The following is a 17,186-nucleotide window of genomic DNA, read 5'->3' as shown; positions in this document are numbered from 1 at the left end:
AAACACATTAAGTTGTATGATGACTAGACGAGAGAAAACCAAAATTGATTTTTTGATGAATTTCATTGATCTTTTTTGTCTACAAAAATGCATTTCTAGAAACATACAAGCTAGATGTAATCTCTGTGACTATACCAGTTTCTATTGCTACATGTGAAAGGTCATTCTCATGTTTGAAAAGATTAAAGACATATAAGCAATTCAATGACTGATGATACGGTAAAAAGTTCAAGATTGCTTTATATTGAAGAAAATTGCTAAATCGTTAGATCTTGAAGAATTTGTTGATTTGATGAGTTTGCTGCTGCCCACCAGAATAGAAAGATCCTCTTTTAAGTGGAGGCATGAACCTCTAAGTTATTTTCTTTACCTGTAAAAGTGTATTTCTCTGCTTCCACGTAAATCAATGAGCCACAGATATTTTAAACGCCGTGATTAAATAACTACTTACTTATATTAGAAATCAATTGTATTAATGTATCCTAGTTGTTTGAGGTAGTAAATTCTTGCATTTTTAGTGTAAAAGAGTAAAATCATGAACAACAAAGATGAAAACATTCACCTTGTGAACACAAAATTATATATATATATATATATATATATATATATATATATATATATATATATATATATATATATATATATATATATATTTACGTGTAACAGTTTCACCAACTATCGATTTTGGCTTCATCAAACACTATGAATACACAGATAGTGACAGATTTAATATGAGAGACAGCGAAAAAATCCCTGATTCACGATTGGCTATAATAGGCTGCTACAGTCAATTCTCTTTCACCAGAAACCGAAATACAAAATAGGAACAAAAATCGATAATTCCTTTTTCCCCTGTCTATACTATATATCGTACATTTATATCTTATAACTAGGCCTAATCTAATTTACAAAATAATCTTACAAATAACACTACAATATGAGTACTAAATAAATAAATAAATAATATAAATAATACCACTACACAATAGGAAATAAATAAATAGCAAATTTATAAAAATAAACCTGTACAATTAACTTATTTAATCTATAAGGCTCCTTAAGGCCATATCTAATGTTTTCAGCTGAGATCATCAATCCCTATATAATAACATGGTGAACTTCTTTCCAAAATATTGTGAAAACTATTTGTCTTATGCAGTTCAAAATTTCTCGAGATGTTGACCTACTCCAATACTATATGTTAACTTTTTTATTTTTAATCTATCTCTTATAGTTCTTTAATGCTACTTTTTACAAGGAAATATGGCAGCATTGGAAAGCATCTAAGCAGGGTTTCTTTTCCTGTCCGTGGAGGTGCAGATACCTGATCCATTCACACCATTGTTCCTCAGTGATCTTTAAAAAGTTGGTAGGAAAGGGAAACAAGTTACGAAATGAGATGAGATCGTTTATCTAAAAATGCGGAGAATGCATATACTGTATTCGAAGTTATGTTAGGTAACAAACTGATCATATGGTTCGGAAGAAGAAAGGGTTGCAGAGGCAAGACTAGCTGCTGTCAGAAATGAGACAATCTTATCTACCTACACATCTTTTTACTTATATTTTGTAACAAGCCTTCTTGTCAAACAGGGTGAGCTTTCCCTATTTTCCTATTTCAACCATTTTTGATCCTAAATCTTGATTCTTGTGCGGTGAAGAAAGGAGACACGTCTGAGGAAACGCAAAACTAAAAGCATTATCATCAATATTTTGATTTCCAAAATAATGAATGTAACTTAAAAAAAACTTTAAAAGAAATATCTGGGAAGAAGAAAAAAATTATGCGTATGCATAACAGTAATAGGCCTATACAAAATAAATAAATAAATTTCTGAGGGTCTAGATCATTTGGATCCGATATTGGTATTCCAAGGATAAGCAAGTGAAATATTTTTCACTTGGTGTGTGTGTTTGTGTGTGTATTGTGTTATATAATATATTTTGACTCAGTTTCCTGATCAACATTACGTTACATCTTAGAAATCTATCATACTACTTATTGGATCAAGATCCGGACGTCGACATACATAAATTATATCCACACTTAGCTCATGTAATAATAAATATGTTAGCATGGGGCCAATTTAGATTGCAATCTCATAACAAACTTAACCATTTAATTTTAGGTAGAGCAATAATTTGTTAAGATGGATAGTTTTGATTGGATAAATAAAATTAGAGATATCAGATTAGATAATTACCCAAAACTAGTGCTGTGGCCTTATGATAAAATCAATAATAACTGTCATATTAAATTAGAAGTTAGATTTTGATGTGATTGAAATTGGTAATAAAGTCGAATAATAGAAGTGTGTTATCAATTCGTAACCAGCATGTACTCACCATATTTTGATCGGAAAAGAATTAAGAGGACGAACCTTCTTCTGTGATCGTCACTTCAAAACTCTCTCGAGTTCACTACTCTTTTTGTCCACCTACCTTTTCTTCCTAGTTTTTGGTAGCGTCATTTCTTCCGCTTAAAATTTCATTACAAGAATTTCCTCATGACTCGAAGTAGAAAGCTTTTGTTATTGAATTGACACACTGCTGCATAACATAAGTTATATTTCCTATTAAAAAGGAAGGTTTTATTCACACATAGTTTTGAATTGTTACGAGACTTCCTTAATTGCTCTACACATGTGAATGACCTAACAGCACCAGATTGTAAAATTTTCATTGTAAAATATGAAAATTTACAACATATTAATATCAAGATTAATAAAATATTATTTACCCTTTATCAATTAACTTCAGTCATATTCCAATACAATTACGTCACTTTTGAACTAAGAGATGTTTATCCTTGTTTCTCCTATGTAGTTCATAACACTTCATAATTTTATGGAAAAATATCTGGCAACGTGTATCACTTCTACTCTCCTGATTCATTTAAAGAACCAATTACCGATATGTCGCAAACTAGAATTATTATTTTCGGCTGAGGAATATTATCAAATTCTCAATCAAATTTGACCAATACATGAACCTTGTCGCAAATTGGAATGATCACAAATCGCACTGATTCAATAAAAATATATCCACAGAAAATTATATTAGTCCATATATCCACATTTTTGCATAGGCCTACTTCTATTTTGTAGTTGACCATCCATCACAACAGAGTTAGTACTTGATCTGATGATGATTTGCGGGTGAAACATCTCAACCAAAATCTCGTGGCTTACAATCTCGCCTGGCGAAAACCTGGATAACGTGTAAATTATGTAACTGAGGTTCAGCACTGAAAAGTTTGTTCCATTACCATGATATTATTCTATGTGAACAATGCAATAATCATAAGTATTTAGTAATTTTATGAAGGGTAATTTACATTTATGCACTAATAATGATAACAAATACATTTTGGTTAGTGACGCATTTAGGAGGCTATCAAGCTCTCCCCGAAATAATTTCATTATTATTATTATTTTCATATTATACGCACAACACAAATGCTTCTTACTGGTTCTCAAGCCTCCCCCTCCGAAACAAGATCCTAAATACGTCACTGGTTATCATAACTTTTGAATCTATATTATAAGTACATCTCTACAAGCGCTTTGGCAGTTTATACTGCAAAATATTTCACCATGGCGTAAGAAAAACAAAAACTGGATATTGGTCGATATTCGTGATGCATTTAAATTTTAGCAATTCGAAACGTATGTATTTTTTTAAATTTCTATTCACATAATGATTGGATAAACTTCTAGTTTACGCTCATACCTACCGTTGCTAACGCACCTGCTCCGTACAGACGTACCCCCTCGCAAGTTCACCAGTTCATCCTATTCTGAACGTAGTGTTGTCCACGAGACCAGAAATTTCTCGTCTTTATTATAATCTCGAAAACCACAAGAGAAGTACCTTTTTAAATTCGAGACGAGGCATGAAATACAACAATTATCGTCTCGTTTTCGAGACGAGAAATTTTTCGAGTACAGTGGTCAGCACCAATTCATCCAAATTTTGATCTCAAGTACTGTTTCAGTGTTATATGATTCATATGTAAAAAAAAAAAAAAAAAAAACAAAAAAAAAAACTACAAATTTAGAAAATGATGGTACTGTACCAAAGCAATGAAGAGCATTTATCTACGTTTAAAATATGCAAGTCGTTACACAATTTAGTCCAATAATAAGTGTGGTTTAAATGTTGTTCTATCACATTATTCGTGAACCAATCGTGACGCGGAACGGTTGTGATAACTTTCAGATGAAATTAAGGGAAAAATTAGGGCATAATTTTTTAAAAACAAATTTCCAAAACAGAAAATAAAATTTTGAGACAAGAGCGAAAGAAGTCTTCGAGGATAGGGACGAGACGAGACCTATTAAATTTAGGAGACGAGACGAGAAAACCTTACTTCTCGTCTCTCTCGTCTCATAGGGAACACTATTTGAACGAAATAGATTCTTGCTTGTACTGACTACCTGGCAGATATTGATGCAATATTTTTTGGCATGAATAATCAATTTTATGGCATATCAATCTGCAAGCGTCTCATCAATCTGTACGTTATTATTGGGGCATTAGCCAAGAGCAGAACGCTGTAGAATGCATTAGGTTATTATTGAAAAATGAAATGAAATCTTTGTGTTTTACGTCCTACGATTATGCCGGCTAGGCTAAAGGAGACGGTGATGATGAGAATGAATGTAATGGTGGAATGAGGGAAGTGGGAGAAAATGAGAAAACCCACGAACATGATGTTTATCCACGACAAAGCCCACTTGGTGCGATCTGGGATCGAACCGGGAAGCACACACACACAACAGAGGTGAGCACTCTACTACTGAGCCACCGCGGTGTCCGTTATTCTTTAGGGCATAATAAGTTATGTAAAAGAATTCTTGAAATTCTCATATTTTTAATCTGCACGAAAATAGATTTGATAAATACTATTTCTTCTACCTGAGTTTATTCAACTTCCAAATTATTCTATGCAGAAATATCTGAAGTCTAATAGAACGGCTATGTTTGTCTCTCAGTTAACAGGTATCACACTAGGGTGCAGCGTTTTACCACTTTTTTTTCGGAATGAAATGTAATACCTGGCAAAAGTGGGCAACCCACATGGACATTACAGGCATAGATTTTTTTTTTCAAATCGGATAATATCTTCTGTGAGAACTATTGCCTCAAAGTTTCAAAATTTCACTGAAAATTAGAAAAAATACCAAAGTTTTTCATGAATTTTAGTTACGTTAAAGTAAACACTTTTTGGTTAAATACATGTTAGTTGCTTAGAAAACTGACATTCAAGTATAAAAATGCCAGTTATGTGCCCTTGGGGGGATAGGGATGCTTCCTCTGGGGCCAAAAAAAGGGGGCAAATTCAGTACATTTAAGCGGTTGTGCAAATCCTCGCTCATCTGGTCATATAGTCTGTCCAAGCGTCCCAGAGTCTACCACATGGAGGTGGCTGCACCTAGGGCTCCTGCGCCAGTCCTACTCAACCAATCAACCATATATAGGGACGGATGAACTAATCAAATTCGTCACTGTCAGGAAAAATTGTCAAAAATTGGGACTTTGATTGCAATTTAGGCGCAACTTGCCTAGAAAGTAAGGTTGACCTGATTATCCCGTCCCTAGCATCACTGCCACATACTCGAGAAGCTGCTTCAGTGACTAATTTCACTATCCGTTCTATTGCCATCGTGTGGCATGGATAGACGGTAGAGGACTATTCTGGCACAGTGTTGTCAGAAAGTGAAAGTTTGTCCATGAGCTATTTGTTTGATACTGTCCTTTGAACTGGTGGTACAGTTATTGAAACATCAGTGCTTTCCCAAAAGATCATTTCAGTATAATCTTTCGCCTCAAAATTCAGTCTGGGAATGATGTTATATCTAATAGTGTTATGAAGATTCTCTGCTTCGTGTTTTCGAGCACTAAGAATCTTATGTAATGCATCTTGTCAGACAGCAAGTAGACCATCAGTCATCATGGCGAAAAGAACATTCTCTGGGAGTGCGAGAAATGCATTCGTCTGAATGGATGAACGGATTACAGCCTGGTATTCATTTGGTAAGTATCTAGACCTATGAATGGTCTCAAAGACGTGACGAGGACCATTAGCAAAGGAAGACTTGAGATAAGTATCTCAGGTCTTTACTGAGTTTTCTGAGCTCTTCTGACTATGATGAGATAAGTCACATTTTATTGGTTTGAATGACACCAGTGGAAGCTTTTCACAGTCAGAAGAATAGGGGCTTGAATTAGCGCCAATATGCGTGAAGAGAGCTCTGATAGGCAGTTCATTAATTGCAAGAGACATATAGCCTGTTAATTCCTTTACTTTTCGACGAATACCTCCCTTCCACCAGTGTTAGTGTTTGTTCCATCACACCCAAGAACCTCTACTTCATCAAAGCCATCTTCGATTTGGTTCATGATGTACTCGAAAATAGCCGTGGACTTGTCATGGCCAGAGCCAAAGGATGGTGTCACGTCACCAACGTATTGAGAGTTAGGTTCAGCCACAAGTGGTAAGTGCTCTTCTCTAACGATGCCTGCGTGTGTTTTAGTGTCTTCCCTTCGATCATTAAAGTATAGGCTTTTAATGGGATCATCATTTCTAGAACTTACTTTTAAATTCCGAGCAACTTTAAGTTTCGCACGCCTTATTTTGCTCCTGTCCACAATTAAAGCAGAGTTATGTTGCTAGATTGTTGAGAGGTTATAATTCCAGCCTTTAAAGTTGCCTGAAGCACAGTTGATGTTAAATGTGCCACAGCCCTTTCGCTTACATTGTATCTCTGAGCAGTCATAGCAGTTTCAGTCAAATCTAGCTTCGGTTTAGATGTTCTGTCTCTGGGTTTGGTCTCTTCCTCAGAAGAGCTTTCCTCTGCTTTCTCTTCAAGGCCTGCTTCATTGTCAACTGAAGTCATTTTTGTGATATAATAAATAATATTGACTTTTTTAAAAAAGAAATACAGAATTTTCTGTAAAAATAGTGTTTAGCAAACTATTATCTGTAACGGCCAATTCATGTAAGCTGAAGGCAACAGTAACCAAATCGCACCCCCAGAATAATAGTGTCGTAACTCCAAAAATTCGATTTTTGAGATTTTCACATTATTAGGCTTATGCTGTGATGGTTCAACAATGAAAGAATGTACTAAGCCATACTCCTAATATAGGGGGAAGGGGAGACGAAACTACAGTTTTACATTAATAGAAATGTTCTATAGAACTCAGTGAAATACTGTCGTAAACCTGTTACGACAGTCTTTTTCCCCATCTAGTTCAAGTTTCAGATTACAATTCCAGAATAATACTGTCGTAAAACACTTTCCTTCCGAAAAGAGATCGGCTTTCGTTTTGTGTTCTTTTATTATTATTACATCAAATAGGCCGATAATTGTTAGAACAAAGCTTTAAGGGTGAAACACCTTCTTACTTTACCCACTAGAAGCAAAACATTCTCTATAACAAACTGCAGGAGTAATCTAGTCTCATAAACTTACTGTAGTCCTTTGGTAAAGGAGGCTGCAAGATGAGTCGTGTTCCTTATGATACAAGAGCAACGAGAATATTATCATTAGCATTAAAGGCAAAACGTAATGCAGATGATGACGGAGATATATCAATGGATGAAGAGGTAAGAATTATCCTGCTATAGCACTGAATATTCAACGCAACTTGATATAGGTGTCATACGTGGAGAGAATGATTATAATTTCCATGTAACTAACAACTCTGATTTTGTTAGGGCATTCTGACTGTTTTGACGTGTGATGGGTTTTGTCCATTTTAAGGTGAAATAAGTGTACTCTCCTCAGACGATTGCTAGCTTTACGAATGGTGACTCCACCTATAATCTGCATTAACATTTGTGCAAACTTACAAAGAAACTGGAACAATTGAGACAGAAATGAAATGAAATGAAATCTTTAGTTTAACATCGCATGGTTATGAAAGCAAAGTGCTAATGGAGACGGATGGAATTACAAGTGAATGATGATTAAAGAAATGATGAAATAAGAAAGTGGGGGAAACGGGAGAACCCCGAGAAAACTCATGAACACGATGTCGTCCACCACGAACTTACGTAGGGATCGAACTGCGACCCTTTGAACCAGAGGTAAGCGCTCTACCACTGAGCGCCGTACACCCTAATTGAGTCAGAGACTCTGCAAGTACTATTCCTGTTCCAATTGTTCCACAGTTCGTTTGTGAGCTTGTACAGCTGTTAATGTATATTATAGATGAAGGCTTTATTTCTAAAGCTAGCAATCTTCTGCGAGCGTAATTTTACGTCATCTTAAAATTTGTTAATTTTTTGGGTGTTTTGGCCATTTTAGATAAAATGAGGATTTGCCATGTATGGGATATGATCTGGAGCCAAAATTTATATCTAGTTCCTGTTCTCATTTTCATTTCGTTAGTGAATTATCCTGGTATAGTGTTTCTTTCAATTGCTTTTTTGTTGTTATTACGGAATGTCTTATAATGTGCATCAATCATTATATTTCTCAACTGTTGGGTAGATTGTGTTAAAAGAACATATAATCTTCGTGGGGACAGTCCTTTTAGATAGAAATCGAAATGTGCGCCTGGAAGAAACACTTTTCAGTCTTGCAATGTAGCATCTATAGTGACACTTATCAGTCGTTCTCCCTTTTTTCAGCTTTCATCAGCATTAATACCTCTGGGCATTGATTGTGATGATAGTGATGTTGATAAGACCTGGAAACCTAACCCTGAGGACTCTTCAGAGTGTAGCTTACAAGAGGAAAATGAGAAGACAAGAACATACGCAGGCTTGGAGCCAGTTCCAGACAATTATGATACAATCAATGTAGCTCCAGGTAAAGTATCCAGCAAGCAATCAAGTAATTTCGAAATCAAAAAGGTGACTCATGAAAGTGTGAACAGAAAGGAGAGCAATGTAGAAGTTGTCGCAGAACCAGGAACAAGCAAAGAAGATGGGAATATCAACTCTGAAGCTAGTGTTACTCAAATTGAGAAACAGCGTACGAGAAAGAGGCAGAAAAATGTTAGCGAGTGGAAAGTGAACGTAAGAAAAAGAAAGAGAAACGTGGGACTAAGCTACGTCACACAAACTGGAAGAAACGTTGAAGAACGTAAAGTAAAATTGCCTTGTAGTGACAGATGTTGTCTCAGATGTAATAACAAGATTAACGAAAATGTTCGGATCTCAATTCATAGTGCTTTCTGGAAAATCGGTGATATAAACAGACAGCGTGAATTTCTAATTAACAGCATGACTGAGGGTCGCCCTCCTTATCAAAAAAAGAAAGAAGGCAGTTCCAGATCATCAAATTTTGCTTACTATTTAAAGACAGACAATAATACCAAGATACGAGTATGCAAAACAATGTTTATTAATACTTTGGGTATTAGTGAAAGATATGTGTATACCGCTCAGAAGAAGAAAGGGAAATTTGATATTCTGGAAGGGGACCTAAGAGGAAAACATGGGAAACATCACAGAGTAGACGACAGTGTAAAGTATGACATTCGAGAACATATAAATTCCTTTCCGAAAATAGAATCTCATTACTTGAGAAATCAGACGCAAAGGGAATATCTGGAAGGTAACTTATCTATTTCAGAAATGTACAGACTGTATAAAGAGAAATGTATAAGAGAAGGTAAACCTTTCGCCAAAAAGCACGTTTACGAAACAATTTTCAACACAGAATTTAATCTTAGCTTTTACAAACCGAAGAAAGATCAATGTAATATTTGTGAATCTTGGAAAAATATTTCCGAAGAAGAAAGAACAGCAGACCTGGAAGAAGCGTATGCTCAACACCAAAGAAACAAAAAACTATCACGGGAGATGAAAGTTAAGGATACTTCTTCTAATGACAGAGTTGCAGTGTATTGTTTTGATCTTCAATCAGTACTACCAACGCCATGTGGGGATGTGTCATATTTCTATTATGCAAGGAAAATATCAGGTTATAACTTCACTATTTACTGCACTAAAGACAAAAGAGGATTTTGTTACGTGTGGAATGAAACTCTTGGAAAAAGAGGTTCAAATGAGATTGGTAGTTGTTTGTACAGCTTCTTAAAGCTAAATAGTGGACAGGACATATTATTTTACAGTGACAATTGTATTGGACAAAATAAAAATAGGCATTTGGCATCCATGTTTCTGTTCGCTGTTGATATACTTGATATTCCTTCAATCACTCACAAATTCCTCACTACAGGCCATACACAGAATGAAGGGGATAGCATGCATTCTTGTATAGAAAAACAGAAGAAGAGAGTTCTTAGAAGTGGTCCAATATACGTTCCTAGTCAATGGGTTTCTGTAATCAAGTTAAGTAAGAAGAGTGGAACCCCCTACTTGGTCAAAGAAATGGATATAGAAGACTTTTATGACCTTAAAGACCTATCGTCTCAAATTTGTAACAATTTCTCTGTGAATGAAGATGGTGAGAAAGTACATTGGCAAGACATTAAAATTCTGAGAGTCGAGAAGGCAGCAAAAAATTGTATCATGTACAAAACTGAATATGATGATCAAAAATACAAACTTATTCGAGTTAGACGTGATCGGCGCGACACAACAAAGTCTCAACCTCAATTACGACTTGCTTACAAAGATGGAGATCCTGCTATATCCCACAGCAAGAAGACAGACTTGTTAACATTGTGTAAAAACAACCTAATACCTAAACAATACCACAGCTTCTATGAGGGGTTGAAATCTACAGAATGAAAACTAAATCAGTGAAATTCTACAACGATTAGAGAATCACTTTGAAGATTGTGTCATTTAATTACAAAGAAAAATATGTTTCTCTGTACGAATAAAACTGTCGCAACTCACACGGCAAGTAAAAATCATTGTCAATATGTAATTTGTAATACACAAATACGAATTTATTTTCTCAAGCTATTTTCAACAAAGTATGTACTAATACATGTGTTTAAATAAAGATATGGTTTTAAATAGAAACAAAAATATTAAGGATTATTTCAATGTAAAAACTGTGTTTTGCCTCTCCTGTAAAATAAACTTTTTTGAGTTACGACACTAATATTCTGGGGGTGCGAAATATAGCGCTTGAGAAATGGCGCCCAATTTGAAGCGTATCCGGTTCGTTCCTGATAGTGACGCTGAGTTACGCAGATCGGGACACGAGAAGGGCGTTGCAGTATTGTGAGGTGGAGGGGTGGGAGTGTCATGGTGAAAAATAACAATGCTCTGCTACTACTATGAACCACCAGTAGAAGGAAAAGGCAAGGACGAAAATAGCTGTAGAAACGCTTAATTGTACTGAATTTTCCCCTTTGCCGGCCCCAGAGGAGGCACCCCTATCACACCGCAGAGGCATATAACTGGCATTTTGAGACTTGAATGTCAGTTTTCATAGCATCTGGCATGTATAAATCCAAAAATATGTTTGCTTTAACATAACTAAAAATAATGAACAATTTTTGTATTTTTTGTAATTTTCAGTGGAATTTTGAAACTTTGAGGCAATAGTTCTCACAGAAGATATTATCTGATTTGAAAAAAAATCTATACCTGTTATGTCCATGTGGGTGGGCCACTTTTGCCAGGTATTACATTTCGTTCCGAAAAAAAAGTGGCAAAACGACCCACCCTAGTATCACACCAAAAGCGGCAAGAGATATGGAGAAGGGTTTTCTGGAATCGATTTAGCGTCCTATTAATATCGCAGCAGAAGGTTTCTACTTAGTTGCCACGGCCAAGCGCGTTAGGAAATTAGACGTACTAGAGACAAGACCAGAAGGTAGACGAGAAGGAGAACCAGTACCAGTAGCAAATAGTAGGTGTTGATAGTATTCAGTATCTTAATTTTCTCGAACTATTGGGATACGAACAGCAGAGAGAATGACAGAAATAATAAAATCTTCTGCTCTCTTCTTTTACTCTATATTAAACAAGACCTCTCTATATTATTTGATAATAATAATAATAATACCAAATTATTTAATGGATGCTATGCATTTGTTTTGTCGCCATAATCGATGGAAATTAATTACTTAGTGTATGAAGACTTCTTTCGTTCAACACGAGTGTAAAGTTTTACTGCAGTGCAAGCTATTTGTAAGCAAGCATCTCTTATTTTAGTATGACTTTCAATATTGAAGCAAATCAGAATGCAGACTGATTTTTTTTTTGCTCTTTGTCGAAAACAAAGAAGACAACCAGATAAGGGACAGAGGATAAAAGGAACGTTCAGATGCTGAGGTCAATGCATGCATCTTACAGATTTCGATAAATTAGATCTTGCTGTACTACAAACAAAAAGGAGCCTGAAGATTTTTGCTCGGAACGCAGACTATTGCAACATATGATATTCTGCAGTTGGTGACTTTGTTGTCAAGATATGTTTCGATAGTAGTTTAACTTGCGGCCACTATTAATTCACCGTTTGTCACCGTATCACTCTGTGTGGGGGGGCCGCTAGGGAAGCCAAGATTTTGAGCAAAGGGGCCTGCCCCCCATGCTCACCCTTGGCTCTGCCACTGGCGCACCATCTACCTGTAGGGTTTCCACAAACCCTTTTCGCACACTGAACACATTCACCAGTAACATTCTTCAGGAAATATTCGCGAGATTGAGTACGTCAATGCGAATCACTACTGTGTCGTTGTTTTACACTGATACTCTGCACCGATGAGCACATGATGGCCGTTTCAGTTTCCCAATTTTCTGTAGCGTAATATGTTCCAAAATTGTGTTTCATATTACTGATGATCAGTTTAGACAAACACTGTCCAAACATGAACAATGTGCTGGACGAAAAAGCTTTCCAGGAACATTCTTGTCTTTGTCATTAGTATATGGAAGACCAACATTACGTTTACTTTTCTTTACATTCTTGTTCCAAGCTGCTGGATTTTTGCCGAATCTGTCTCCTTTTTCTTTCATTTATTTGCATTGTGGACATGGATTGCAAGTTGTCCTCTGCGCTGTTGCTGCAACCTGCAAAAGTGAAATAGGATTTGTTGCACAAACCATATCGTTTGGATTTTATCAAAGAACAAAACAATACCGTGAATTCACCTAGTGGACTAGGAGTAGCGTGTCTGCCTGCCAAGCAGGACTCGATAAGCCGTGCGTGGGAACGAATCCTGCTACGATCGGCCATCCTGACCGAAGTGTTCCCTGAGTTTCTTCAGTCCTATCAGGAAAATGTTGGGCCTTCTATAAGGCCAGGACCAGTGGTGCTATTCATCAGGATCGCACCTGTTCGCTAGAACCCATTTTTGGAAATCGAAAATAAACCACGCGCATAAGATTTCTATATGTTTTGTATTTCTATTAGCATAGCAAGCGTATATATTGCAAATTTCAGCTGGAAAGGAAAACTTGTAAAATACAAATTTTCCACAGCCAAAAACAATTAAGCTATTTAAAGAACATTACTTTGCTCTTTACTAGAAGAGTAATGGAGGGTGGAGGGAACGGTAAATTTTAAGTGTTTTTGTTCTTAGAAATTCTTACAGCTACAGGACTAAACATACGATCTGTCAGAACAGGCTATAGGGGTTTATTCCTTAATCCCAAATGCTCTGGTATCAATAATTAGATCTGGGATTATACAAGTGAAGTGGTAAGTGTTATTTATACATATTTGACAAACATACAGACTATTATCATCCATTGCTATTTGTCGATCCCTTGCTAGATGAAGGTCTTTCCAATATTTTTTTGGCAACCCTTTATCTTGAACAGTTCGTTTCTAAGATATTCGAAGTACTACATAATTTCGTCATACCAGCTTCTATTAGTATGCTGTATATGTCGCTACATGTCACAAGGGGAATTATATATATATATATATATATATATATATATATATATATATATATATATATATATATATATATATATATATATATATATATATATATATATATATTACCTATCCGTCGTAATAGTGTATTTTTCTGGACGTACGAAACGGTATGACATACCGGAATCTTTTTAATGTGATTTGAATATTCCCTCTTCTGTCTTAAAAAGCGGTTGACGATCGACTTCGAAAATATCAAACAGTAAATATGTAAAGTATCTATTGCAGCTTTCCTGGCGACGTATTGTGAACAGGTCTTCTCGGGCTAGCAGCCAGGTAAATACTGTTACGTATATCTTGCGACGTTTCGAGGGCTGACATCGTCTTCATCTTCACGCGAATATGATAGAGCAATAGAGTGTATGCAATATATACTACTTGTATGTGTGAGTGGGCTCTTCTGATTGGTGGTTGAAATGGCGGCTTCTAATTGATGCTTGAAATGGTGGGATATGATTGGTGTCCATGTTTGACTCAGTTGGAATCCTGTATGTCTGTTAAAGTTCGTTTTTTCTTGTGCGATTGCAACAGCTTCTTTTCTTTTTCTGTCCCAAACTCTTGAGCATTTTGCTATTATTTTGGTATCTTGGAATAAAACATTATGCTTCTGTTTGATGCTATGTTCATCTAATCCGGATTTTTCTGTTTGATTTAGTCTGATGTAACTGTTGTGTTCTTTGCATCTGGCTGCAATAATTCGTCCTGTTTGTCGAATATATCACTTACCACATTCACATGGAATGCGGTAAACTCCAGGAGTTCGGAGACCCAGAACGTCTTTGGTTGGCCGTAGTAAGTATTTTTTATTTTCGCTGGAGATTTGTGTACTGTCCTAATGTTGTACCTGGCAAATAGTCTGCTGAGCTTTCCAGAAGTGTTGCCGATGTATGGGAGGCAGATTGTGTTCTTCTGTTCTTCATTCATAACTTCACCTGTACTTTTGTTCTTGTTGTCAGTGTCCTTCGTTCTGGTCCTTTTCAGGACCATATTTATATCTCTCATAGAGTATCCATTCTGGAGCATGCTGGTGCGAAGTTTATTAAGTTCCTCTGTTAAACAATCCTTGTCTGAGATGGAGAATACTCTATGTGCTAAGGTGTTGAGAACTCCAATCCGTTGAGCTTTGTGATGGAAACTGTTTGCGTTCAGATATAAATCTGTATGTGTTGGGTTCCTGTATACTGTATGGCCTAAGCTGCCATCCGGTCTTCTGTATACCATGATGTCCAAAAATGGTAGACGGCCTTCTTTAACTTCCATCGTGAATTTAATATTCGGATGCTGGTTGTTGAGATGCTGCAGGAATTCCTGTAAGAAGTTGCGTCCATGTGGCCAAATGGTGAAGATATCATCAACGTATCTGTAGAAATATATGGGTGCAAGTGGTGCTTTCTTCAGTACTTCATGTTCAAAGTGATCCATGTAAAAATTGGCTGATGTTCTACCGCTGAGCTTTGGCCATTCGGTGTGGGTATGAAGTGCTTTATTTATTTTAATTCACGTCAAATTATAAAATAAAAAATAAAAAACTAGTGAAGATACACAAACGAAAGAAAGAAAAGGGCCACATATACTTCTTTTGCTGTAAGGAGTTCCCATTGAAAGGTCTGTTCTGATATTGTTTGATATTAGGGGAAGAAAAACATTTCCTCCTTTTGCTTCAAAGAGTGTTCACTTCGTCATTTTAATGAAGTAAAGGCAAATTCATTACTCAGTTTTAGAGGTCAATGGTAAAAGTAACCAAAATTAATTGAACTACGGCTAGATCAAAACAAGAGGCTGCAATCGGGGCAGTTGCCCCGGGCGCCAGCAAACTAATTTGTGTGTTTATTGGTGTAGATGCCCTGGGTGTCAAACGTCTAGTTTCGTCACTGATTAGGCTAACATATTTTCAGAGTGTGTAATCGGGACATTTTTCTGAAATATTAAGAATACATGTTAATTATTGGAAGTCTACTTTAAAGTGAATCTTAAGCTCGAAGAGCAAGGCTTAAAATTTAAAGTGGACTGGAACGGCAAATCAGTGTTCTGTTAGAGTTCAGTTCCTGTTTCTGTGCGATGTTTGTCTCTTAAGAAGAATTGTCCTTATCCATCACTTTTTACTTTATTATTATTATTAATATAGTTTATATACCAAACAACTATTTATATTATGTGGTATGAAACCAAATCTGGAACTTGTGATATTTATTTACTTCCATCTTTCCATCCGGCAAGTTAGTGTAATTTGGACAAGAGAAAATGTTTTCGGGATGGTAAATTTTGAGATGACTGCTGGCATGCTATAACTTTGAGGTTCGCCTTATCTCAAGTAGATGCAGACATGTCGGAAGGTTTGATTCTTGTAAATTCACTAGTTCAAACGCTGTCAAAAATGAGATCTGGAGAATATGACTCTCAACGAACAACATTCGAACAAATTTATCAAGAATGTTGGGAGATATGCAAAGAAAATCCCATAGCCGCAAAAAGCTAGACTATATGGGTTCCTCGTGGAAAGGAACAAGATATTCGCCATCGAAATATCACAAATTCATTTTGGATGAATCTCTTCCTTCATTGAAGGCGGAAAAAGAGACATTTTTCTGCCTGTTATTGATAAGACAGTCACTAAGATGGAAAACTGCTTTGTATCATGTAGCAAAATCATTGGATCAATCACCGCTCTACATCCAAAAAGTGAAAACTTTTGTAAATTACAACATTGTAGAGCTTATGGCCCAGCATTATGGAAGTAATCTGCAAACATCCAAATGTAAACTCAAAATCCTCCTAAACACATTAAGTTGTATGATGACTAGACGAGAGAAAACCAAAATTGATTTCTTGATGAATTTCATTGATCTTTTTTGTCTACAAAAATGCATTTCTATAAACCTACAAGCTAGATGTAATCTCTGTGACTATACCAGTTTCTATTGCTACATGTGAAAGGTCATTCTCATGTTTGAAAAGATTAAAGACATAAGCAATTATATGACTGATGATACGGTAAAAAGTTCAAGATTGCTTTATATTGAAGAAAATTGCTAAATCGTTAGATCTTCAAGAATTTGTTGATTTGATGAGTTTGCTGCTGCCCACCAGAATAGAAAGATCCTCTTTTAAGTGGAGGCATGAACCTCTAAGTTATTTTCTTTACCTGTAAAAGTGTATTTCTCTGCTTCCACGTAAATCAATCAGCCACAGATATTTTAAACGCCGTGATTAAATAACTACTTACTTATATTAGAATCAATTGTATTAATGTATCCTAGTTGTTTGAGGTAGTAAATTCTTGCATTTTTACTGTAAAAGAGTAAAATCATAAACAACAAAGATGAAAACATTCACCTTGTGAACACAAAATTATAT

General features: G+C 35.8%; 1 protein-coding gene across 1 annotated transcript; it reads right to left on the bottom strand.

The window, feature by feature from the left end:
• Nucleotides 1-12,904: 12,904 nt before the first annotated feature.
• Nucleotides 12,905-15,254, bottom strand: LOC145661542 (uncharacterized). The gene is made up of 2 exons (XM_081726863.1): nt 14,559-15,254; nt 12,905-12,958 (listed from the first exon to the last, which is right to left on the bottom strand). The coding sequence occupies exons 1-2, from the start codon at nt 15,252-15,254 to the stop codon at nt 12,905-12,907; spliced, it is 750 nt and encodes a 249-aa protein (XP_081582989.1).
• Between the last annotated feature and the right edge of the window lie 1,932 nt (nt 15,255-17,186).

The sequence above is a fragment of the Thermobia domestica genome, chromosome 10 (assembly GCF_964235325.1).
Source record: "Thermobia domestica chromosome 10, izTheDome1.hap1.1, whole genome shotgun sequence".
NCBI classification, from domain to species: Eukaryota; Metazoa; Arthropoda; class Insecta; order Zygentoma; family Lepismatidae; genus Thermobia; species Thermobia domestica.
The sequence above is the reverse complement of the archived record's forward strand: the minus strand, read 5'-3'. Positions and strand labels throughout refer to the sequence as shown.